The following is a 26962-nucleotide window of genomic DNA, read 5'->3' on the forward strand; positions in this document are numbered from 1 at the left end:
ATATGCCAGGATGTTTTTGTGCCTAACTATACTATGACATTTTTATGCTTTATTATAATACTTTAGAGATGAACAGCTAATTTTATACAATGCACTATGACAAGGAAGGCATTCTATTCTATTACATGACATTTTAGGACATTTTTTATGATTTAGCAGACATGACATTTTTGTATGAACTACTACACATACATTTATTGTACGGCCTCCTATACAATGACAATGCGGTAAGTTTCACACATAGGCAAGTAGAGCTGTAAAAGGTCACAGTTGTGAGGTAATGACATTGTAACTGTTGTCAAATGCTTGATAAGCGAACAGAATATATCAAACAAAGTGACAGCAGTACATGTCTTGTGTCTTGAGGAGTCATTGCATTTGTTTACTGACAAATAGTTACACTGCAGTTCTAACTCTTTGCTAAATTATTATTCTGTGTTTGGGGCATGGAAAGTGGAGGCTTTTTGGTAATGCACAGTTGCTGAGAAAAATTTGTACTGTGTGTTGTGATATCTATGACTGAAAATAAAGATAAATGATAAATGATACCATGATTCATTGTTTCAAAATGACTCCGAAGGAACATGACTTTAACAACTCATCTGTGTAAAAATGTTTTCCATGATGTATATAATATTATTCTGACTCAAAAGCGCTGGACGACATACTAACCTATGACTTTATTAAGGGTTTCTGGACGACATACTAACCTGACTTTTTTTAGGGGTTTCTGGACGACATACTAACCTATGACTTTTTTATCATATTTTGGACGACATACTAACCTATGACTTTCTTATCATATTTTGGACGACATACTAACCTATGACTTTATTAAGTGTTTCTGGGCGACATACTAACCTATGACTTTTTTAGAGGTTTCTGGACGACATACTAACCGATGACTTTTTTTTAATCATATTTTGGACGACATACTAACCTATGACTTTTTTTTATCATATTTTGGACGACATACTAACCTATGACTTTTTTTTAATCATATTTTGGACGACATACTAACCTATGACTTTTTTTTATCATATTTTGGACGACATACCAACCTATGACTTTTTTTTAATCATATTTTGGACGACATACTAACCTATGACTTTTTTTTATCATATTTTGGACGACATACTAACCTATGACTTTTTTTTAATCATATTTTGGACGACATACTAACCTATGACTTTTTTTTATCATTTTTTGGATGACATACTAACCTATGACTTTTTTATCATAGTTTTGATGACATACTAACCAATGAGATAAAAAAGAGAGATATTAGAATATAACCCAGCTGATTCTGCATCATGTAAATAATTCACCTCTAGTGTAGGAAACCTTACATTTGACATATGTCAGAGGTTTTTTTTTTGTTAGAATAATGTCGGTGTTTCTTGTGTCATGATTTCTTACCGCAATAAAGTCCATTTCCTGGGTTGTTTTCTCCATTCAGTTCATCAGTTCCTCATGGATGCACTGAAGAGAATCCTTTTCCGCATGAGGTGCAAAATCTGTAGCCGTGTCACTGTTGAGCATTTGAGAGCCTGTGGTGTCCTGGATCTTCTACCACTGTCTCCTGCATCAATCCACCCAGCAGAAGGCAAGAAGGTGGACAACTTTTTATTCGCCATTGCTTTTCACCTCCTTGTGAGCAGTTGTTGGGCTTGCCGGCCTGCACTTGGACACATATACATTCTGGTCTTCCTTCAAGGTTTAGAGCTGTCCTTGTTGTCAGCATCACCTGGAACAGTTCCTTTTCCCTAGAAGAAAAGATACAGACATAGCCTCCACAAAATCAGGCACTTCAAATGAATTCAGCTGCTGCTGCCAGTTCCTGGGATCTTTTAAAAGTTAATATGATAAATTTCAACCTCCATTTTTCAACAATCATTATTATATAGTAATTCGTATTGTCAACCATCATTTTGGCACCATTTACGCACCAAAACAGTTTTAAAAGTATTGATTTAGCACCAGTATCAGAAAAAATCCAAACAAAAAGTCCAAAACACAGTAGCTTTGTCGCGTGTTAAAGATGGATTTACCTGTACATACACACCACCATCAACACTTCATTAGGTCTTCTAGGGTCTAAAGATCTAGAGAACATATCACAAGTAACAAGTATCTATAAACCATGACAACATTGTATGTGTAATAAAAAATATATATGTATACTTACAAAAATACCTGGTGGTTTTCCAAATGGTCACATTTCACTGCGTTGCCTTATCTTCTACTATGTTGACATGTCTTCAAACCACTGTGAATGATTTTTTAAATTTATCCCACCTACAACTACATGTGCTACAAAAGCTAGCATATATAACATTTTATTATGACCTGGAGATCTAATGAACTAATAATACTGAAAAAAATATGTAAAGAAGAAAAGATTCTTTAAAATAGCGAATAAACAAGTGCCCTCGTACACCAAGTCAAAATATGTTGCTCTATGCACATTTGTTAATTGAGTGTTTGTCCTCTATCGATCATTGTGTTTCCACCAATGAAAATGCTCTTGAACATTTCAAATGAAAAGGACTCTAAACTGATTGGGATGGAGTGGATGAATAGTGGCCTTCTACTTGACTTTTATAAGGTCCCTTTAATGGCCTGGTATCATGGTTAATTCACAGGTAAATTCACAAGTGCCTTCTCTCTGTGCAAGGCTCTTCCATTAAGCATCACCAGAAATATTCTTTTTAATAAGCAGTTGTGAAGGGTTGGAGAGGATGCATCTGACTATTTAAGAGGGCAAGTGATGACAGGCGGTGGATCGAGCACAAATCCAATTGCAAAGCTAAAAACAGTGACATGAAGTCAAAGTAGCATTAAAATAAATTAAAATGTTCACGATCAAAGACAACAAGGCCTGTTTTTAATGCACTGCATGTAGAAATGCCCTCCTGTGACTGATGCAGCTCACAGAGTATAATATACAGTGTTGAATGCTTCTCTTTTGCATCATATATCTATTTGTGAGAAAACAATGAATCCTGCTCAGCATAGGACCTTGTTCTGCTGTCTGTCTATTTCTTGCTGTCCACGGTCAAACATGCTCAGTGATTGGATTTAAGTTCTTACATCACAAATTGTTGGAGCTTGGCTTCCTCTAGCCCCGTCAGATCAGCAATGGCTTCTGTCAACAAGACACCATCTATCTTCCCTAACGACGGCTCCATGTTATTCTCCCTATGAGGCCTTGGCACCTCCTTTCCATAATGAGGCAGTGAAGAAAAGGGCTGCAGATTAGAATAACAGCCTTAACTAATCCATAACAGACCGATGAGGTGCCATGTTTGGGGAAACCGTGTCATTTCTCATTTTGCAGTGCCATGGCAAAATCTCTCCTCTCTCGCAACCCCCCACGCAAAAACAAGCCCCAAGAATAGCTGCTGTGGCAAGCCGCCGGCACAAGGATGGCAATCAACAAACATTGCTTCTTCCCCTGTCTCTCTCTCTCCTTTTTCTCAGCTCCCGCCAATAGTCTGAGGAGACCAGACAGGAAATCCATGTCTCTGACTGTTGCCTTTGGAAATCAAAGATGAGTTTGAGCTTGGAGGAAACTACAGAGGACTCCAACTTCGTCTTAGAGACAGACGTTGTTCTGTCAGTGATTGCTATCGATACATTTTGCTTTTAACTGATGGGTATAGGCTTTGCGGAGATGGGTAAATAAGGCTTTTTTGGTCAGCAAGGCTGTCCTTCCAATACATTTTGATAATTGGTTATTCTCTCAAAGCTTTCCATCTTCACTAGGGCCCCTTGCTGGTCAAAATTTTTCACATAAGGGGGTGTTAATATGTCATTATCATTAAAGCTAGAGTTGGTTGGCTTTCAAAACTATAGAGGAGAGAGAGAATGTGACATTAACTCCTATGTACAAATAAATTCACATTCAAATTAGCATCGGTAAAGATATGGCTCTGATATTTGCATAACAAAACTAAATGCGTATTATTAGCTGTCATAAAAATCACTGCTGTAGTCTGTGACTGTTATATTATGATGTAATTTGTTACAGTAGAGCGATTTACTGACAAAGCAAGCATATAAGAATTGCAGGTGGACAGAGAGCTAGCAGGAGGCAAAAGTGATGGTACACATACTCCTAAAAATATAACTTTGGGTGCATGTGAATCAGAGACACCAAAAAAAAAAAGAATAGAGTAGACTTCCTGAGATTCTTTAAAGATTGTAACCCCCCACTGTCAGCTCTCGTCTACTAGTCTCAAGGGCCAGTTTCTGTATGTGGTTAAGTTTATGCTGTGTCCTTATAATTACATGTGTGCTAGGCGGTGGATGAAGCAGCTGCTGGCTGTGTTGCTCGCGTCTGTTCTCCTGTAATAAGACCTGATTTAAAGTTGACCAGAGCAGACAAAGAATAGAGCCACATCAGTCATTTCCTCCAGCCAGTGGAGATGAGATCTCCTCACAATATTTACCAGGGGAATAATGATGTTTGATTTGACTCTCTTCTGGGTGTGTCTCTGTGAGGGCTATTTTCGCCCACTGCTGCCAATGAGAGAGAAAACAGACAGAAGCTACAGAGTCCACAGAGAAAAAAAAATGCCTCAGATGTAGTTTATGGATGATGCTACGTTGGAGTATTTCTGTGCTTGGCCTTCACAATGTAGACCTGCTGTGCTGCACTCTATCTTTGAGCTTATTGCATTTTAATTAAATGCTCCTGACTAGCTTAAGCTGTATTCAGTGTGGGGAGCCTGCATTTAAAATGCTTAACTGAAGGAAGGAGGAGTTTCCTAAAAAACGCAATAACAATGGATGGAGACACGTAAAATGCTATATTTGTGGTCTTTTGTCTAACATTTAGCATTTTTTCTTTCTTTCCTTGTAGTTGTGGACTCTTCTTGTGTCTTTGTAGCTGATTTGCATCTGTTAGTTGTTTTCGGCTCTTTGTGCACTTTTGCTGGTTGTTTGGCATTTCTTTCTTGAGCATGTTTTTGTCGTCTTTTTTGCGTCTCTATAACTGTTCTGGGTTTGTTGGTACTTTGACAATATCATTATTGTGACTATCAAAAATCACGTATGACGGCAAATATTGCTTTTAGACTGAAAACAAGGCAAAAAGATATACTTCTAACTAGCATTTGTAACACAACACGAATAAAAAATTTCATTCTGATTGGAATTTGTTGCATCTTTCAAACCTATAGCAGGGCTTTGGGAATTCTCTGGGATTGTGGGCTGTATTTATCCACTGTGAGTTTCTTTAGCAGCTCAGCTCAAATGCTGCTGACATCCCAGCTACAGAAACACACTAGTATTTACCTCATTACAATCTGCACTCTCTCTGAGGAGCAGAGTCATATGCATGGCTGCTTGTCAAGCCATGTTAATATTGACAAAGATCTGCACCCATTTTAATCATGCAACGTAAAAGGTATACAAAGTTGTTTATGACTGCTCCACCACTGAAGCAATAGGCACATAGCGTACTGCAGTGCACATTAAAAAGATTGCACTTTGTTCCGAGCAGCGACTGCAAATCACCGACATCAGAGTGGTAGAGGGAAAATAGATGACTGTGATGGCAGTTTGAGTCTAACAACAATGCATTTACATATTAAACCACGCAGCAGCATGTGGAGCGAGGCTCTGTTTGAATTGCATGCTCCAGCCTGACTTCCCTCAGTGTAAGGAGTAGCAGGGGCCACGCCGCTGTGACTGCAGTACCGTAAATTTGAAGTTGTTTACGGATGCTGCCATCTTGGTGCACTCCGGGAGGGAAACTTGGAGCGGGGCCATTTACTGGCAGCTTGATGAGAGTGCAGTGAGGCGAGTTAATTAATACAACATCCCTGGGCCCACAGGCTAGGCTGCAAAGCTAACCCAGGAGGGAGGAAGAGATCGAGAGAGGAACACGGAGAAAAGGGACAGAAGGAATTATACCTATATACACAGAGAAGATTAAACTGAATAATAAGGCTACAGCACCTGCTAACAAAACACAATGGAATGACTTAGCCATCTTGATCAAATCCAACAATCGGACAACATGATTCATTTGGTCACTCTGACATCACAACTGGCAAAAGACGCCACACACAACATCCCATCGGTGGGACCTCACTGCTGCAGCTCCATTGCCCTGATTGCTACTGCACTGACTGTGGCTCCAAATTCACAAGATGGCGACATTCGTATATGGCATATTTTGGCTTCATTTCCAGAAAATGGAAGGAAGAGGAGAGGCGTTGTCCATCAAGCTAACCACCAACACAAACAACATTAACCAGAATTATTTAACATACACAGTTTTACGATTCATCTGTCTTGTCAACTTACTCTAAAGGAAAATGTCAGGGGGAGATCGTTTTATCAGGACATCATGAGGCGTCTAAACTGCTGTTGATTCGTTTCAACCACAACAAACTACAACATACTTCACAATGTTTTATGCAATGTCACATCTACAAATCGGCATTCAGCCAATACAGGACATTTACTCACTATAAGATAGTTTAAAGAATACTTTAGGTTTAGCTGCTTTACAAATATTAAATATGCAGCTACTACATACCTACTCCAGTTAACGCCGCCTGGAAGAACTCGATACCGACACTGAAGGTGGAGTGACCAGATTTAAAACAGTGAGAAAGACCTTTTTTAAAAAGTACCCACGTTTGGCCCACCCCAACATAAACCAGAGACAAAATGATCCATTGGCCTCTGTGACCTCTTAAACAAAGCAGAACAGGAGCGACTGACGTTTCCTATCCCCTGAAAGGGATTTTTGGTAAATAAAGCTAAGATGTTTTCACCCGTAGCACCGCAGTTGCTGTTCTCCTTAACTTTGGCTTGGTGAGAAAACTCTGTTGAGCTTCATCAAACAAGAGAAAAACTTGCCTGGAGAAAGAGGAGTCCATAGGGAGGTCCTCGCCTCCTCCTCCTCACTCTTTCTCTCTCCTACCGTATCCATTTATTCTAGCCAGCAAAAAGCAACTTTGGGACCAGGGTTGTCAAACAACACTTTCTTTTTGTTCCCAAGCTGAGGTGGAGGAAAAAAACTAAAAACAATCTGCAAACTCAACTTTCCAAGACATTGTAATACATAACTTAATGCACGTAGAAGGAAGGACATCCTAAAGAAAGGCTCAGCCTGACCACTGCTCCTCTACATTTAACAATTGTATTCTTTTTTTTTTTTTCGATAATAAGCTCCCTGATTCATTGACAAAGTTTATCGAGATGGCACATCAGCCAAATGACGGCAGCAAAATACAGTAAATAGCACGCCTGCCAGGAGACACAAAAGAGATAGGGGCTATAAATACCCTGAATAAATCCCCCTAATCAGGAAGTGAGAGAAGCACGAGTTGTGTTGATATAGGAAGCTGGTGGCTGAATCCCATTTTAAATGCTTTCGCCAGCTTTTTCTTTTGGTTGGTGTTTAGAATTCACTTGATAATTACCATATTAAAATGCATGTAGGAGTCTGTGCAGTTGTGGTGGGAAAAGATAAGGCAGCGAGAGCAGGGAGGGGAGAAAAAAGTCCACCGGAGGCCTATCAGTCAGTTCTGAATTGCTTTATAATTACTGAGATGCACAGACATAATTTCCGACTAAAAATAATGCAAAGTTTCATTTCCCTCCTCTGCTTTAATACTGTTGTGTGGGGGGAAACTCTTCCCTACTTCCTCTCTCTCTCTCTCTCTCTCTCTCTCTCTCTCTCTCTCTCTCTCTCCCTTTCTCCCGAATGCATTAACTTAACCTCTTCCTGTATTAGTCGGTGTGGTGCCATGTTAAGCACAGTGTAGCCTAGTTTCTGCACAGCGTGAATGCTGCTGCCTCACAGTTTTTAGGAGAAGAATCCAAATTCTGACACATTGGGGTTGTATTCATGAATATGACATACTGTCTCACTAAAGTTCTTTTAACTTGTTGGAGTTTTATTTGCATGGATTTCTCATAAGTTTTAATCTTTTGTGTGCTGACACAATTTGAGCCCACACCATTTCCCATATCGAACAGTAGGTATCGCTTGGCCTTAATTAGACTAAACCTGGTGACTGCTGACAGTTTTATGGGCTGTATGATGGAGGTTTGGGTATTCAAGTTTAAGAGATTTTTGAATTTTTAGGCCAAGGGATAGCTGGACGCTTCTCTAAAGTAGTTCAAGTAAAGGAGGGTCTCTCTCTATTTTTAGCAAATGTCACTGTCAACGGGAACAGAACGAATTAAACTGAGCCGACACAGAGATGTCAAAGAATGGCAACCCCCCACAATTAAGTTTTTTTGGGGTTGGGTTATTTCCTCTATTTTTTTAAAGGGGAACTACACTTATTTTACACATACATATTATCTTATTTACCACAGAGACCACCACTCAAACAAGGAGAATGCTGCATATTGTATAATGTACATCCAATGCATGAAATAACTCTAGTGAGGTCATATTGATTTCATCAGGAGACGACAGATTTATAAGAGAAAGGCTGAGTTACAGATGGGGATGTGGAGCAGGCTGAGGGGTCTAGTGAAAGATGTTATCAAGTTGCACTATGGGAAATAAAGGATTTGCACAGGGGACTAGAAGACTCATCCTGCTGCTTTCACCATTTTCTTTTCTTTACCCATACTAGCAGAGCGACTGAAAGCCTATCAGTGCTGGTCCAGACTGAAATATCACCACCAGTTGTACAGATTGTCTTTGACATAGTAAAACCTCAACTGTATATAAAGATGGACAATCAACCCCTTCTGGCTCACAGCATAATAATCCAAAACAAATGGACATATAATAAACACATAATAAATAAATAATACGCCCTGCCTTGTGTCAAAGTAAACGTCTAATACATTTTTCTCAATGATGGTTTCTGTAATTCAAGGTAGTTCTTATCACACTGATGTTTGTTCAAGTGCTATTTTCTCCAGTATGTTTGGTTTTAATTAATTAATAGATACAGAGTGACAGAGAAGACTTACTTGCGATTGGTCGAGTATGTGTAGTTTTGGGACCTCGACACCATGGCGCCAGATTCTGGCTCAAAATTACGTCTTAAGCATAAGATGTTAGCGTCTATATTTAGGATATTTTGGCAATTTCTGGAAAGTGGGAGGCAATGGAGAGGCATCATCCATCTTTACATATAGTCTGTGCGTCCAAAGAACATTTATCCTACCACTTCCAATAATCAAAGACTTTTTCTCTTACATAGTAACTGTTTTTAATTATTCTATAAAATATGTAAAAGTCTACCTAAATGACCTAAATGGTGGTGACCTGACAATGTAAATTATGGTAAAAATCATCTTCAATTTAATGTGTCCAATTCTTGGTTTATTGACAGTCACATCAGTCTCAGGTGTCATTAGTGTTAAGTGCTAATTACTTATTGTAACCAATTGTTGGAGTTTCCATCGAAGGTTGACAGTGATTGTATGGTTCCCCGTAAATGTCTTATTCATGCTTAAAATTGAAAATAGGGGATGAAAAAAAAAAAAAAAACGACTAAAAGATCAACATGACGTGGGCATGACAGCCAGCAATCAGGATGTCATTATTTAGACAAAGGGTGTCTATAATCACTGTAAACACAAGAACATGGGAAAATAAAACTAATCTTCAGGAGGCATCTCGTCCACAAAAATAGCCAAAGGAAGGAAAGGACAAAAAAGCAAAGAAGTGGAAACGAAAGGTTGCAGGAGTGGGTGTGTGACAACCAGCAGCTTCTCCTATGATGAAATATTGATGGCGCTGACTTTGATTCTGCAATAGGTACTTTTGATCCAGATCTGTCGCGGCAGAAGAGACGCACCCCCCCATTTTCTTCCTCAGGTGTATCTCTGGTCGTCTCGCTTTCGAAAAATGCCATCCACCCTCAACGAGCTTTGATCAAATGTGTAGAAGAACTTATAGAGATCAATGATGTGTGTATACAGGCAGGCGTGTACTCCAGGACTATAACTCAAGATGTTGCAGCGGGTGCTGGATGAGTGCCAGTGACAGGGCTCTGCAGTTAGTCAGTTGTTGACTTTTATTTATCGCGACTGCCGCTGCTGTAATTGACGACCGAATCAACACAGTCTGGAAAAGTAACCGCTGACTTCTTTGCTTTTTGAGCTGAGCAGCAATCGTGTCTCTTTTTCGCCTCTCAACGCTGATCTGAAATTTAAATCTGATTCTTCTAAAAAACCGAGGAAAAGCAAACACTCCATTATTTAAAGAGACAGATTTCATTCACAAAATCTCAGGGCACTGTTCAAGCTACAAATCCTGAGACTACTCTGTCAGTGTGTTCACATCTCTTGTTCAGCTTTCTGTAGATTTGTAGATCACCCCGATGCATCGCTACATGATTTTCTGCCTCTTTTATTCTCTTAAAAGCGTCAAGTGCTCTCTTCTTTTGTCTGACTGCAATCCAGCGTGTGTGGAGAGTATGATATGTCCACTGCAGCGCTGTGTCCCTGGATAATGGAGCAGAGAGCCATCTGTCTGTCTGCTGGGCCATCCGTCCGCTTCCTCAAATCCTATCATTGTGTCTCACCTGCTAATGAAAAGCTAGCAGGTAGTGAGCTGCAGCCCTTAAAATGGATGACTTCCCTACACAGCAGAGGATCCTCTGCCCCATTGCCCCCTGGTCTGTCTCTGCCTTTAATTCCTTTCTAACACTTCCTGCAGCATGCCAACTCTCAATTTCAATTTTCCCAAGGATCCAAATGTTAGATTGAAATTTTCGGAGTTGCAATTATTGGGGAAATTTTAATTCACATTGTCACTTTGCCTCCTTTCCTAAATAAAATCCTGGCATTTGTTTTGAAAACTGAACAGTCTCTAGGTTGTTTAGAAGAATACAACTATTCATTTTTCTTACCCAGTAACCTGTATTATGTAATACAAAAATAATGTCCGAGTCTGGCCACGCGATATCTTTGAAATGCAAAGCAGCGATGCAAACACGCAGCTTCATTAATAATTGCCATAATTGTATAAGTATGTGGAAACTGCAACACAAAATGGAGCAATGACTATTATCAGGTTGATAACCAATAATTACTTACAAACTCTGTGCTCATTAAGCAGCTCCTGTGGAGAAACTGAGCCCAATATAGCCCTCCAGAATCCCCTCCCCTCGCCCACCAGGATCCCGCTGCTCTCTGTCTCCCCCTCGTTATATCCCACTTTCTCTGCTCTCCCTTCATCCAGACTCTTCATTCCATCTGTTATGCATGTTGTTCTCTTCCAATCATGTTCTATCTCCTCACTCAGACTCACTCGTCTTTGTCCCCTTCTCTTTCCCTTTTCTCGGCCGTCCATCCTCTTATCTGTGAGTGGTGATCACCGTAATCTTTCTCCCCTCCACGCATTTTCCTGCTAAATCCCAACATCCTGTTTATTTATGTACAGGGCATGCTGCTCTCCGCCTCCCCTCCTCTCCTCTCTCTGGTCTTTCTCTCTGTGAAAGATTAACCATCCCCTCTGCATCTCTTCTCATCTATCATCCTAATGGGGGCTACAAGAGGGAAAAAACAACAATTTGCAGAGGGAGAAACAGCCACAGAAGGGCACGGAAAGTGTTTGGATTGCCACTGTCGATCAAGTTCCGGTCTGTCACAGGCTGCATTTGCGCGGAGCCGGTGCCACAAGACCAGAGCTCATATTAACAGATGAAATTGTCCACAAAAGGTAAACGACACAAACACGAGCTCTTCACTTACAAACACCTTCACAATATTTGGCAGCAAAGGCCCAATTCTCTCAGTGTGGTCTGACCATAGACATGCATATAAAGATAGACGACACGACTGCTTCCCACAAGTGAAGCCAAAGTGTCTTGATTGCCACCTGGTGGTTGGCTTAGTTACTTGATGCAATTTGTGGAGCATATGTATCAGCAGTACCTCGCTATCGTGGCTTCATCCCCAGTCGCTACTGCGCAGACTCAGTTCTTATCCGGGATATTTTGGCTTTAGTGGGAGAAGGTGGAGACGCGTCGTCCATCTTTATTTACCATCTATGGGTCTGCCACAAAAGGTAAACAATCTGCAAATAGATAAAAATACAGACATGATGATAAAATAATCATATTTTGTTGCTACAGTTCAAGAAAAGAGAATCTCAATTACAAATACAGCCACAGTCTGATATCTAACCTGCTATTAGCACCACTTGATAATACCATCTGTTGCACTATATAGACTAGGTTCATTATTTTAGTTACTTTAATTAAAATTGTATTTATTATTTCAAATATGGTGTTTATGCTCAATACAAAGATTAAACATTCTATTAAACAATCAATAATTAGAAAATGTACAGCATAAACAAGGTTTGTGACATTGCAACATATTTATATGGACATAATTAGCTGCTCATTTGTCATTTTCTCAATTTTCTATCAACAGAAACATTTTGTGACCCCTTTATGTTGCTTAAGTTGTAAATTGGAGCAGGAACAGCAACAACTTTGATGACTTTTACGCTCTGAACAAACTAAATCCCTCTTGCAAACACTTCTACAAAGGTATGACATTATTAGGTTTTATGCAAATTAGCAGCATCTCCCAACACTGTTGATTTGCGTCATATCCCTGCTGGTTAATTTCAATTTGTAACCACTGTTCCTTTTTGTCAGTGCACTTTGTCTTTGCTTGATATACGCTGTCATAACTTGGCTTGTTCCCCTTGACATTTGAAACCATTTCACACTTTTAAAGCAATCCACGTGCACTTTGAGCAGATATAATTTGGCCTTGTTTGAGCCAGAAGCTGACATTAAAACTGATACAACTCCTGTGACAGTGTTAGTAATTGTCCTAAAATTGAATAATCCCTGTGTATTATGTTTGACTTCATGTGTCATTTACGGGGAATTTAAAAACGCATTTTTATGCACTTATGGCATTATGGATTCCCAGGCCCACGACCCTCCTTTCACCCAGCCTCCTGCACTGTAAGTGGAAGAAGCCGACTGCGGGAGGCCCCTGGTAAGCACATGCTATCACAGCTCGGCCTTCCAGCCTCCCACCGCGACACGCTGACGCTCATTCACTCCACAGGGGAAGTGTTGAGCCTCGCTCGCCGACGTGAGAGCACAAACACAGAAACATTCACCCTCCGCTACGACAGGCAGTGCTGCTTATACCAACCCTCCCACCCTCCCTCTACCAGTTTCACATCTCTCTCTCTTTCCCCGCTCCTCCCTCTGCTGATTTCTGCTCAGTCAGTTCGTGTCTCTCCTCCTCTCAAAGCACAGTTCTCCCTCCAGCATCGTCCTGGTCTCTGTCACATTTGTTGCTGTTTATTTCTCTATCTGTGTATCATACTCTCGCCCCCCCCTTCTCTTTCCCATACTGTCAATATTAGTCTTTGTTCATCTGCAACTCTAATCCTCTCACTTCTCTTTATTCCTATATGATATCTGCAAACTCAACTACTGAGAAACTGTGTTAATGCTACTCCACAGGACATCTGCAAGTTATTTTTTGACACTGTGGAATGGTAGTGAATACTGATACCACAGTTTTTTTTTTGGTGTGTACTTATATCTTGTTATCTTCAAATTTGTCCACAAATAAAGCTTTAGATTCTCAACAATAGATTAAATAATGACATGCTCATGAGGAATTGATCATCATAACTTCTTTGCATCTTTAAGTTTGTTGTCTTGGTCAATAGCTTCACTATTTTGATTCACTCTTGTGGCTTTCATCTTCATTTTTAGCAAAAATCCCACTGTGTATTCCTTCCCAGCACCAAACAGCAGACAATAACAGTTAGCAACTAGCTAGTAAACATAGTGGAGCATCTATTGGATGAAGAGTCATGTAGTATGCTCAGGAGGTGGTGGAGACCAAAACAGGGATAAAAGGGAAGCAGCCCTCAAGTGGCCAAAGAAAAAAAAAAGATTCTTATCAAATAAACAATAAGATTCACATATAAAAAATATGCAAATAGCAAACAACTACTACTGCAAATAGTATAGTTTTCCACCTGCTCCAAAGAAAAATAGGATCATATAGACTAATCTCATTATTATAAAACATACTAAAGCTTTTAGATGCTGTAGCCAACAGGTGTAAGTCTGAAACTGTACATACATGCAGATGTATTTAAATTGTGTTGACTCCAAATAAATGAATAAATAAATAAGTGAGTGAAATAAAATGTATGCTGGTGGCTGACTGTGAAGCGTCAGTATCGTGACTGAATAGATTGCAGTGTGTGTGGACGTGAGGGAGACGGATGTGACTGTCGCACGCCGACTCAACGCGAGCGCCCTTTTTTTCCCTCTCAGCCCTGAGGGTATAACTGGCCTCCCTTCAAAGGAGGAAGCTTAAAAACAATCTCCAAAAGAGTGAAAGCGGCACTGGGATGTGGTGGGCGTCAGTCAACCAGTCAGTCAGTTGTCGAGGGCCCTGCTGTCTCCCACTCCATAGAACAGGTGGCCTGAACTAGTTTCTACAAAGCTGAGTCGGAGATTTAACGCAATATAAAGCCTCTGGGCCCTTTAAGCAATTTGGAGTCAACACACAAATACGCCTACGCTCAACTGGAAAGACTTTCCATCCCTGCCCCTTCATGTGCAAATGTGCTGAATGGAGGTGTGTAAGTATGTGCTAGTGTGCGTGTCTGTGTGTGCTCAGCATGTGCTCAGCTTCCCTCTTGAATCCCTCCCACAACTCCCTCCTTCCCTTTTCGGATCTGTAGCAACACATGCGTGGTCAGTCAGTTCAAAAACCCTTTATAAAAACTCCAAGTAGGTTTTGTTTCCTCCTTAAATAACTGTCCATTCAAACTACAGTCTTCCAACGTAGTTAGCACACTGTGCGTGGTGAAGCCCACATTATGATCATTGAGTAGACGGAGGAGCTGCAGACTGTTGAATCTTTTTTATTGTGGGCGCAGGTTTTATCTAAGGAAAAGTTTTTTATGAGGCAACATCACATGTCCTCCATATGGCAGTGATGCAATACAAAGTTTATTCCAGATGCCAATGTTGCCCTTTGCAATATTTGTCATTGAGTTGATACTGACGCTGTCTGCGTGATTGGCAGAATTTCCAGCCTGTGCAGTCTTGGTGTTTTTTATGCTGACATCAGCTTTGGCATCTGTTGCTTATTTAAAACGTGAAATGAAAACGAGATTAAAATGTAGAGTTATATTGTGTTGATTCCTTGAGACGGCGGTGAATCAGAATGGATTTTATCCCTCGAAAAACTGTTTTTGTTTTGCCTGTTTAGCTGATCGATCCGAGCGCTTATCTTCGCAGAAGCAAAATAAACATGATAATTAAACCGTGCGTTGTCAGATTTAGCTGCATAAACACATCTTGACAAAATCAACATTTTAGCTAAAAGAACAACACCTAGTATAGACTGTGCAGTTTGAGTTGAATGCCTATTGTCTGACTTGATTGACATCTTCAGCAAACCTCAGTATTATTCAGAAAACTGAAGGTGAAAGCTAATAGATTTGCCATCAAATAGAGTGTGTGTATCGGAGCTGAAACCAGATAAATAAAAAGCAGAAGTCCCTGGGCTACATGGCCTGAGGCTATTGCATTGCTAGCAGGCAAACAGCCACTCGGTTGCCCCAGCAGGGTAGGAATATATCAGGTAGCCTATTGGATACCTGACAACTGATTTAGCTCCCGCTTAATGAGCAGAGGACTGAGCTGCAGAAACCCCACAGTCTATTACATAACAACATCACAGATCGCATGCATGGTACGAGGCAGACTGCTTACACTGGGAGAATTGTGTGAAATCATGAGACGTTATACTCAGTAAACAATGCATCACTAATAATAGCTGAAGGTAGATAAATAAGAGTAAACACAGTGAAACAATATGTGCGACATATAAATGTAGCTGTAGTATAAGGTGTGTTACACATGTGCATAAACACCATTCCTATATACAGTGCTGTGCATTCTTTTTAATACTTTTAACACTTTTAACCTAAATTTATGCTAAATTTCAAATTAGGGAAAAAAATACATCAGCTTATGAGGTATAGTTATGATGCAACAGTATTAACATTCATTATTGGTTAAGATAAAGCTTTATTAGTCCCATAAAGGGAAATATTAGGAGGCTGACCTCATTTGATATTGTTTCCATTGTCAAAACATCTGATAAAAACGCATAAAACTAACATAGTGTCTGTTTGTTTCTCAATAATTTACAACTTACTCTGTCTGAAGCACTGTCTGGAGTCCTGGGCCCCATTAGTTCCAGCTGAAGACGTACACCTTAAAAAACAGGCCACAAATTACACAGGTTACATTTTAAAACTGGGCCAAATAATTACCTAAAATAGCTGCTGTGTTACTTAAACAGGAGTAAGTGGTGCATTTGCTGGGGACTTTTCTCAGCTGCGGATTTATACACATTTGGTAAAACTCATCATAATGTAGGGACATGTCGCACATCAACCAACATGTCAGTAACATTTTAAATACACGTCACTGTTTGGGCAGCAGTGGAGCTTTGTGTTGAGCTTCATTAAACTTTGTCTAAATAGGTAATAAATGTGAGAAGGATCATCACTGATGGTTTCAGTTTAATCATGGATTTATTGGCAATTTGAAAAATAGTGAATATCACTGGACTGTATTTTAAAGTAGCCACTATAATAAAGTAGAAGGTGTCAGTGCTTTCATTTGTGCTTATAAATAAGCAGCAATTTGACACAGCAGTAACATTAGCAGCAATGTCATTATACACTGGAACTGATCTACTGCAGTAGCATTTCATTTATCCAATATTTACATAGTAATCTGGTTGAGCCTTACATATAAAACCCTTATGTGAAATTTACTGAAGCATAATTAAAACTCATTTTCACCAACTCATTCAATAAATGCTGCTTCCAATAAATACACATAGCAGAATTAAAGCAGAACTGTAACAATGAAGATTAAAGTGGTCTAGGAGCAGTGTTATGAGAAATCACACTCTGACCTTAGCAAGACTTTCTTGGAAGTCTATGTTCTGATAACAGATGTCAGAGGGGACCCTCAGGACCCCGGCCTGCCACTGCAGGCTAGGCATTTGGATGTGTGGAGAGAGGAGGGGCACAGTTGGGTTAATCTAGGCTAGGCCAGTGGAGGAAGAGGTCACAGTTCACTGTGTATGCCCCGCTGCTTTAGCACCGGCTGACAGGCCACAGGAGTCTGAAAGTCCATGATGTACTGGCATTTGCTGGGCTCCTTCACCGATTGCAAGGCTGTCTCTGTTCCGCATGTCAGTGTGACCTAGAAAAGCACAAAGAGAGAAAAGTTGAGGTGGTGCGGGGAGAAGAGCTGTTGTTCGACTGAGTCAAGAGCCACGCCGGTTTCATCTCACAAAGGGGGGGTGATGGAAGACGCTGTCCTACCTTGTCTTTTCTACGTCCTTTCTAAACTTTTGTGAATAAGTAGGAATCACTACAAATGACAGGATTATGCAGAGACGCTGCACAGGAGGATCTGGCATTTCACACATATTCAGGTCTCTCGTCAGACAAAGTGATGGTACTATTCACGGAGAGCTTCATCACTACCTCCCCTGCCATCGCGGAGGATGAGAACCATAGTGCTGCTGTGACCGAGGGACACTGTGGCATTAAGGGACGTGGCGGCTGTTGGCACCACATGTGAACGAGGACAGGGGAGGATGTGATTACCGCTGCCGTGTCATTTAATCGGTAACTTTGACACCCTCTGCGAGAGATTGGGAAAAAAGGGAAAAACAACTTATTTTACTTCTAGGGGGTTTCCATAGCAACCCCTCACATCACGCTGCACCCTGAGCAGACAATCCCTCTGGTGAACAAAAGCACCTAGTGAGGGAGGGCGACGGAAACTTGACAGGTATTATTGTGCTGAGTCTAGCACAAGTGGTGATTTGGTAATGTCCCGTACTTGCATTAAAAATAGAGGCTTTTGTTGTGTCACTTAGTATCTTGTTGCATGCAGATATCAAGGGGGCGTGTGCCACTCAGCGAGACAAAGTGTGTTATTATTGGTTGTTCAGTTTTGCCTTGCAGGTGCCAGAGCCATAGATCAGTGTCAGGGGGAATAATAATGATTATTAGAATACTTTAGTTTTACAAGCAAAAACATTTGATATATTTTGTTTCCGGTTGCATCTGAGTGAGTTTTGTCAAAAAAATAATCCAGATGACGTCTCAGTGATGTCATCAGGGTTATCTGAGCTTTGACTCTGGGGCTGTAATTCCCCTTTTTTACCAAAATAAATGGGTTAAAAAAAACTAAAAGAAAAGACAAGTAGACAATTTTTCCGTTCTGTTTTCTTACAAAAGCATCGGAAACTTCACTGTCTTGCCAGGGTTGCAGCTTGCATGATACGAAGACAAAAAAAAAAAGATTTGCTATTTCACGTTGTTCCCATGATGTAAGTGCTCATACAATGTTTGTGGCAATGCCCAAGAGTTTAATGCAAGCATAAGGTTGTGCCGGGAAAAGGAGCACTGTCAATGTCTAGACTGCCTAAATGAAGAAGAGGAAGAAGAAATTAGCGAGATCACACAGGTGTCATGTTTCCTTCACAACTAAGTGGAGCCGGAGCCGTGTTAGTGGGCCAGTGGAGAAGGGGGAAGTGAGGGTATAATGAAGATATTACTGAGTTCATTATGGAAAATGTAGGATAAAGGAATTTGTTTTAACACTTGACCTATACTAAGACAAAACAGAATATCTTGACTTTACCAGCATCAATTTTGTCCATTGGTTTAAATCTGAATGATTCTTGCCAATTAGCAATGATGACCCATTCCCAGATAAATACAAAATCAACAATCTTTTATTCAGATGTGCTCCTGGGCCAAAGCTACAGTAGTGCAGGCTCTACCTAAACTCACTGCTCCCATGTAACAGCCACAGACCAGCACTTTGAATTTAATTAATAACTGAAACAGTTGAATTCACCCTTCCCCACAGACTCGAGATACACTGCACACTGCTTGAATTTGGATTACCTCTATATCCACCAGTGAAACAATACATCACTGGTCCCACTAGTCAAGTATAAAGAGAGAAGTGTGATTCAGAGCAGAAAGAGAGAGCACTACCCAAAGACGAGGTTCAGCATTTCAAATATAATGAGCGTCGACTTCTGACGAGACTTCATTTATGCCGACTGCACACGGCTAGGAGGTCGTATCAAAGGAATTCAGTTTAGTCTTTTCAAAGAGGGCCCCTGGATGGTACGAGTACATGCATTCGCAAACGACATTTATTGGACTCTGATTTGAAGAGGGGGGCCAGGCAAAGAAAATGAGATGATTAAATGTGCTACATTTTTAATTGAGCTAATTCTCGCACAAAAAAAATGGAAGTCACAGGGGTGAGGCAAGGAGAAGGGAATCCTGGGAAGATGGAAAGTGGAAAGAAAAAAGAGAGAAAGCAGCATTAGTTGTAAAGATCAATGTGGACTGACAGAGAGAAAAGCAAGTCAGCTTCCATCACTCCGCTTTGGACAAAACATGTTTTTGCCAGGCTGCTGAACGCGACATGAGCATCTCTTACTGATTGACTAACTCCCCAAAGCTGAGATGCACTTGCACAGGACGTACGTGTGTTAGGAGCGTGATTATGCTTCAAACTGTCACAGAGTGCGTGGACAGAGCTTTGCTTGGCTTTTCTCACAGAAAAACAGACAGTCCACGTGTCTCAAGTTTGTAAAGTGGATTGTTCAAGTCGTTCTCTGCAGCATCATTGGGTTGTTGTTGGAGGTAGAGTGTTTTAGGAAGTGTGTTAGAAAAAACATTTCTCTGTGTTACAAGGGAAAAATGGTACAAGTCTGTTTAAACGAACACCTGAGAGTGATGTGTAAGGTTGCTGTGAATAGGTTTATCCGAAATGAATTAAGTGCTCCTGAAAAAGGTTGACGAAGCAAAAAGCAAATTCTGTAATTCTGAACTGTTCTTTTATCAAATGTTACAAAAAGGTTCTTAAAAGACCAGTTAGCTGCTTCCTAACAATTTGTCTTCTACACACACTCAGGTGTTCAGGCGACACACACATCGTTAAATTTGGTATCGATGTTAGTATTGTTAGTAGCCTACATGTTATTGTTTATTTGCTGACTCTCATAGGTAGTCATATAACTTCACAATAAGCCCACAGAGTTTTCTGTATATTATTGTTTTATGTTTTTCTTTTTAAATCAGCGCTAAACAAAACCTAATCTAATACTTCTGTGAGCAAAACATATGAAACTGCACTCTATTATTCTGAGGTGGCAGCACAGAATCTCAGAGGGTTCCAAGTTTTATTCAGCTCAGAGAACACAAAGCCTTCATTTTGGTTCACGATTATATCAGAGACTTTCTCCTCTGTTCCACAGTTGATTCAAACTTCATGTTAACCTGTTGTCTTGATAAATCCATTTCCACGGTTATAATTCCAGCATTACACCAACAGACTAACAACTGAACAAATGAAGCTCAATCTGTCCTTAAGGATTTTCAAAAGCTTTAAATGTGACAAAACAAAAATTACAAACTGTTCGTTTTTCATGACAGTAGCTTTACATCGATGAGGATAAAAACCAATGAGAAATGACTGGATTTAACTATGTCTAAAAACATTCTGTCGACTGTGGGAATTTCCTATATCAATAATTTACATTACATATTAATCATATGGGCTGCTGTAGTAAGCTTCACTTGTATTGATTTAACTTGAGAACTTGCAGGATCAGAAGTACGAATAACAAGAAAAAATGTAAGTTATACAAAAACGTCATGATCTACTTCTTTATCAACAGCAAAAATGGAAGTGACTGTGAATAATCAGTGAATCACGACAGGATCAGAGAAGTTAGAGAAGAGAAACTCAGCAGCAGATGAGATGACCCTGTTATACTGATAAAATATGTACATTATGCTAAATATGTGTCGAAACAGTAGGATGAAAAGACGTGATAATAATAAACAGAAACACCTTGAACACTCAGTACATAAAGGGATGTGTGGGTTGGGTATGCATGAAGGTATCTTACTTTTTCAAAATTGTAGTTTATATAAATTACAATGATTAAAAGCATACTTGGTAATCGGTTATTTTTCGTACCAACTTTTTTAAAAGTCTGAAATGTCCTCATTCACTAAAACAAATTAAAATCCAAACAGAACCCTCATTAGGCTTCTCTCTTCTTTTTGTTCCCTCTTTCTTCACCGGATCATCTGTTTATTTGACAGCCAGTGTGCACTTACAATTTGTTCATCTGTCTATTTATCAGTTTATTCTGCTCTGCCTCCGTGCTCTCATATGCTCCGTCAGCGTGTATGTTTTGTGTGAAACACTTGTCGTACTTACTGTAGCGCTGCGTGAACCTCCTTGCCAGCAGGGCTCTCCATTTTCATAAACCATCTGACTGTACTGGTTCTTCTGTGTTCCTGCCCACATCCCCCACTTCCTGAAATAAAATAAAAAAACAGAAGAAAAGACATTAAACATTTTTGTTTTCATCTTTCTTTTGAAACTTTGACAAAGTGCCTGTGGAAACAGAGTTGGAACCTATTAGTCAAGCCAAACAAAAATCTGTCATTTCTTTTATAAACAGTTGGGACAATTTGAACAGAGAAACATATCATTTTTATAAACACCACTGGGCTGGCTTATTACTGGAGAACACTCTCTCCCAGTAAAAATACAAAGCTGGCAAGACGGCCAGTCTGGCACTTCCCTCCTTTGGTTCCTGGCACCAGAACTCCAGCATCCCTTCTCCTCTCCAACAATGGAGGGGGGGTTATTAATTACAATTTTGTCAGAGTTAATATGCAATAACACACCAGGGACGGTGAAGAGGAGCCCATCTCAAATGGGCAACCACTGCCCGGTGCTAGCTAATTACATTCTCACCAAATATTTCAAAGTGAATTAGGAAACCAAAGCAAACCAGGACGCCAGTGGACTGAGGCCAACACAGCACCGACAGATGCCATTTTATTACACTTCCACCGGCTCATTTCCTCTGATCTCTTGTTGACCTTGAGCCTCTTTGAGGTGGCGTCGCCTGCAGTCGTGCTGCTGGTGAGTGTTAATATTTGTAAACCATTGTAATCCTGTTAGAGGGGAAGAAATCGTTTCTGCGTTTGGTGCATGGACTGAAGATTTGACTGAAATGCATCTCGCTCTGATCTCTGCCCCACATCGGGTAGCAACTGTTTTCTGCCTGCAATGCTAAATACTCAGGACGGAGGATAAACTATGAAATCAATCTTTTCATTTTCGGGGAAACATCCACAGTCAATGGAAAAAACCTGACGGCCTGCAGGAGTCTTTTTTTTAATCAATGGCTTGTCAATTATCTGTTAATCATTCTGGATAAAGAGCGACTAGAGGCTATAAATTCAACTTAACTTTTAATATGCCTAAGTGCTTTTCTCTGCAGTGCCAGCCCTGTCACAAGTGCACAACACTTGATCAATGTGCCCACACTGACCTTTCCACAGGAGATGAAAGTAGCAGGATCTCATCTGCTCCTGCCTTTCTTATTATAGGAGCTGTATTTCATGACCTATTATTATCTTTAATAGTCCTGATAATGTTATGTTATGTTAACATATCATAAAAGTGGCCTGACATTGAATCCTTGTGTCAAAGCGATTGACATTAACAAACCAGCTCAGCTCACATTAATAAACATATTTATCCACAAAAGTAGGGACACAAATCACAAAAGGTTAAAAAATGTGAAGTGCTGTAAAAACATTACTTTTTGGCTGGTTGTCCAAAAAGCAGAATTTATTACCCACATTTCTTTAAAGGCCACTCTCATTTGACCTTGAATGGGGTAAACATGGAGGTCTCTTTGATTTCGGAAAAGCACTTTTATAGACACAGCTTTTGCAGACACATGGCCGTCTTCTGGTCCCTGAGTGTGGCTCCTCTGCTGACCACGATGTGCATGGCTTATTTAAGATGCCTGAACGGGTCAGTCAGAGGTGAATTGCTCACACAAGTGGAAGCCGGCTGGGCCCGAGCGTCTCGCCTTTTTCTTTCCAGCATGTTTGATTGGGTTTTAGCACTCTGTTAGCACCAGGAGGCCCTCAAATGGATTGCTGTCAGGGCCGGCAGACACGGTGAGCGGAGAAAGTGACAGTGCTCCAGCTCTTGCCACTAGTTGACCGGCGATCCCTTGCGCATCACCTCTGTGCCTTCCACGTTCTTCGCAAACCCCCCACCCCCCAATCCCTTAACGCACCTCATTCCCACACCTCACCTTCGCTCACTTCCTTCCTTTATCTCAATTCTCGCTCTGTCAGGCCTCCCGTGCCCCAGGAGGCAGCATGGGCCCTGTCAATTAGGCTTGAGTTATCAAGGAGATGTGGCCGACACACTCCAGTCATTTGGACACACAGGAGTCATGAGATGGAATCTTATTGACAGATCATTCCCGGTAATAATACCTGCACTTGGTATTGACGGCCAATTTCCTACAGTCATTCCACACTCATCACCAGAAAAGTGCACAGCTAGTTATTTACACCTCTGAAAAACACAGCACTTTGCACCTTATTGCTAAATTTCATGGCATTAACATTAGTCTATGTTACTCTGACCCTGTGTCAGACAATATAGCACAACCCAAATGTGCAAAAATAGACCCCCCTGGCTCAATGACAACTTCACTTTCTCATTCAATTTATCACAGTTAAAGCTGCAGCAGAGATGATGCACATGATGCTCACTTGCAGCAGGGGCCAGTCTCCTTAAACTATCTGGGTTACTGTATTTATTTTCTTCATGTCGGCTGATCCGCTGTACCTGTTTTCTGCAGCCAGGCTGGAAAACCCTGTTTGTCCGCCCAACAAAACAGCTCAACATTACTATTTGTATTTTTCTGGAAATACATTTCAGACCACATGGAGACAGGGTTTTAAAGAGGATGCTTTCAAATGTGGCTTTCCTTTGAATGATTAATGATGGAACATAGTGACCATGTGCTACTTTTAAGGGCTTAAAACGCCATATAATGCACCTTCCATCAGAGAAAAACCTGGAACAGCAGCACATCTCGCCGGCTAAACCGATTATCTCTGCATTTACTTTGCATTGTGAGCTAGTGGGCCTGGGAGAACTCTAACCTCTAACTGTGCACCTTAAGGAGTCCATTTTATTTAATTTCCTCTCTGAATCACTCAGGTGTGATGTGGATGGAAGTGTGATTTAATTACATCCAGGAACCACAAAAACACCATTAAAGAGCAGTTTTAACACCTTGATACCTTCAGTTTCCTGAAGAAAGTGCAGATAAATAACAATATAATGTTATGATGTCCAAACTTAAAGCTTTGGAAGAACATGTAAAATACAATTTTGACAAAATTGGTCTGTGAATATTGTTTGACTGTTTTTTTTCTCATAATCTAATCCTCATTAAGAATAATTAGCATTAAAAAAGGTGATTAGCGTCCTTTTCTTCTTCTGATAATGGCTTGAGCTGATATAAGCTCCTCTTATTTCTTTAAAATGATGCAGTTGCCACTGATTCTGTTTTAAACTTCACCGCAGCGCTAATCCTCATGCCTCGAGTGATAAATCCCGAAGATCCACAGCTAATCTCGCTCAACACTGAGTGGAGAGTTACCCCCTCTGATATGGTCACAAGGCAACCTTTCAGAAGCAATTATCATTTAGACAACTCTACTCTGGTGTTTAAACACCCCGCAGATACTGAGGAGGGGGAGAGATCTGGGCCAAAAGTGTGTGTTTGTGCATGTGCAATGTGTGTGTTTGTGTTTTGAGACCCTGGGCCTTCACCGGAGAGAAACTAAATGAACAAAACCACAGGGAGAAAAGAACGTCATGGTGGCCCTGTTTGTAATGTCTGTGGTTTCCTCAAGTAAACTGAATATAAATGTGCTCATTTGCCTTCAGTGTTTTCTCTGTGTTTGTGACATTAGAAAGCCGCCTGCATATATTCATGTATGACACTTGTTTACGTACTCTGACTGCGTGTGAAGGAATTTTAATATAACAAACTGTGATGGTAAAGAAAAAAAACAAGGTTTTAACTACAGTAATTACCTCCACCCAGGTTATTATGTTTTTACCCAGCAGGATTACATAAAAGCTATAGAACAGATTTCCATGAAACTTGGAATGATATGACAAGGGCCAAGAATGACCCCTTCAAATTTTAGTTTGGATCTGGACAAAGAGGCAGACCCAGCAGTTCTCTGTCTAACATAGAGGAAAGGTTATATAGCCGACATTAAGATTGGAACAAAAAATATCTAAATTTTCTCGAAAAATATCTGCATTAGTGTGGACAGGGCCTAAAGTTTATAAAAATGATCAATACTTGGGCTTAAATCAGGGAGGTTAAACAAAAAATGCATATAAATCTATAAATTAACCAATTCAATCATAAAACATAGTATAAGCTCTTACTGAATACCATTAGTATTGACCATTTAGCGCTACTTTGAAATGAATCAAAAGCAAATGGAGAAAAAAAAAATATTTCAAATGATACCCACCTGCCCTACAGGCAGCTCCCATCTCTTTCTGTTGTTACAAAGCATCAGCATCAAGCAAGGTCACACTGACTGTCAGAGATGGGAGGTGCCAACTCAGCATCAGATTACATGTAAATAATTCTCTAACCACCGGCTCCTCATTCTGAATCCTCACCTTGTGCATTACTAATGACACAGAGTACCTGTGTTAAGACGCTGTAATGTCTGTACTTATTACTGTCACCTCCCCCACTGTAGCATCCGCTCATTAGCTGCCACTGCAATGAATTATACCTCACAGCTATGCTTTTGGCTGCTTTAACAAGGGGTCTGGAGCAGCAACTTAGTCCCATCACTATGCCGTTAATGCACTAATCATTTACAGCATGAGACACGCCGCTGCTCTGGCAGGTAGATAGAGCAATTTGGGAGCTGCTGGTTAATTTGGATTCGGTGCTTCACAAGAAAAAAGAAAGAGAGGCTGCCATTCTCATAGCCAAGCAGTGCCAAGCATCGCTAACCTCTGCCGCTCGGCTAAGGTCACCAATCAGTGAGCGGCGTTCTGAGATGAGCCCACTGTCATTACCGTGCCAGTCACTGGTGCTTCTACCACCCATTGTGCCCGGCACCTTCATAAATAATTCATTCATACTGGAACATGTGAAGGGCACACGCTCAGCTGGGGGTTTGCTTTCACGAAAAAACGCATTTATACCGTGTTTTTCTTTGCTTGCGAATAATAGAGTGCAGAGCAGGATTTTAATATATTATTACGTTATACATACTAATGAATGCAGGGATATATATACACCTTCAACAGGTCAAATGTTGAAACTGCAGGCAGCATGCTAGATGTTCCTGTTTAATATTTGATTTACATTTTTATATATTTGGGCATTTTTTTCAAGTGTTTTGCATCAACTATAAAATCTGTGAGTAACATCCGTGGCACATTTGGTGTTGCTTTCGCTGCATAAACACCGAGGCCACTTGTGCAGTTACACAACAAATGCAGGGTGCATATTTCATCAACAGCTCCTGACAGATATGAATCAGGGGCTGATGTCAAACCCAAATCAGTATTCTGTTAACAGCTCACTTGTGCCTCATTAACGACTGGGCTAGATGTTGCCATGGCGACCCGGTGGAAAGGCCATCGGGGGTTCACAGTGTCAACCCCTCCCACCCTCCACTGCCTACTATTTCAACCGTCTCCTCAGACACACGAGAGTCATTACCCCTTCACCTTGATTGTCTGATGAAGTGTGGGCACATCGAGTCGCACAAATATACACACACAGGCGTAACGTTGGCTATATTTGTGTGTGTGTGTGTGTGTGTGCGTTTGTGTGTTGTATGAGTTTCTGTATCTGCACTCATACACCCCGGGCTGCTCCTCTTGAGTGCTGGGCATTAAGCGGCTGCAATGTTCCCAGGTAAAGAGGGGCCCTCTCTTTGCTAATGGCACTCCAGCAAATGACCTTGACAGCTTGAAAATGAGCGCAT

General features: G+C 40.6%; 1 protein-coding gene across 11 annotated transcripts in view; it reads right to left on the reverse strand.

The window, feature by feature from the left end:
• LOC109634699 (glucosidase 2 subunit beta-like) overlaps positions 1 to 26962 on the reverse strand; it is a 169574-nt gene that overhangs the window by 40819 nt on the left and 101793 nt on the right. For 6 of the 11 annotated variants that reach the window (XR_011239897.1, XR_011239894.1, XR_011239893.1 and 3 more), the window contains 4 exons: positions 21306 to 21405; positions 16945 to 17237; positions 16174 to 16232; positions 1420 to 12019 (listed from right to left, as the gene is read on the reverse strand). Coding sequence is in view for 2 of the 11 variants with exons in the window: in XM_020095387.2 (XP_019950946.1) it covers positions 17100 to 17237; positions 21306 to 21405 (238 nt within the window). In the remaining 9 variants the exon portion in view is untranslated. Of the gene's footprint in view, positions 1 to 1419; positions 12020 to 16173; positions 16233 to 16530; positions 17238 to 21305; positions 21406 to 26962 lie in introns of those variants that run through there. The other 5 variants (XM_020095387.2, XM_069518712.1, XR_011239895.1 and 2 more) reach the window with 4 other exon arrangements.

The sequence above is a fragment of the Paralichthys olivaceus genome, chromosome 22, assembly GCF_024713975.1.
Source record: "Paralichthys olivaceus isolate ysfri-2021 chromosome 22, ASM2471397v2, whole genome shotgun sequence".
NCBI classification, from domain to species: domain Eukaryota; kingdom Metazoa; phylum Chordata; class Actinopteri; order Pleuronectiformes; family Paralichthyidae; genus Paralichthys; species Paralichthys olivaceus.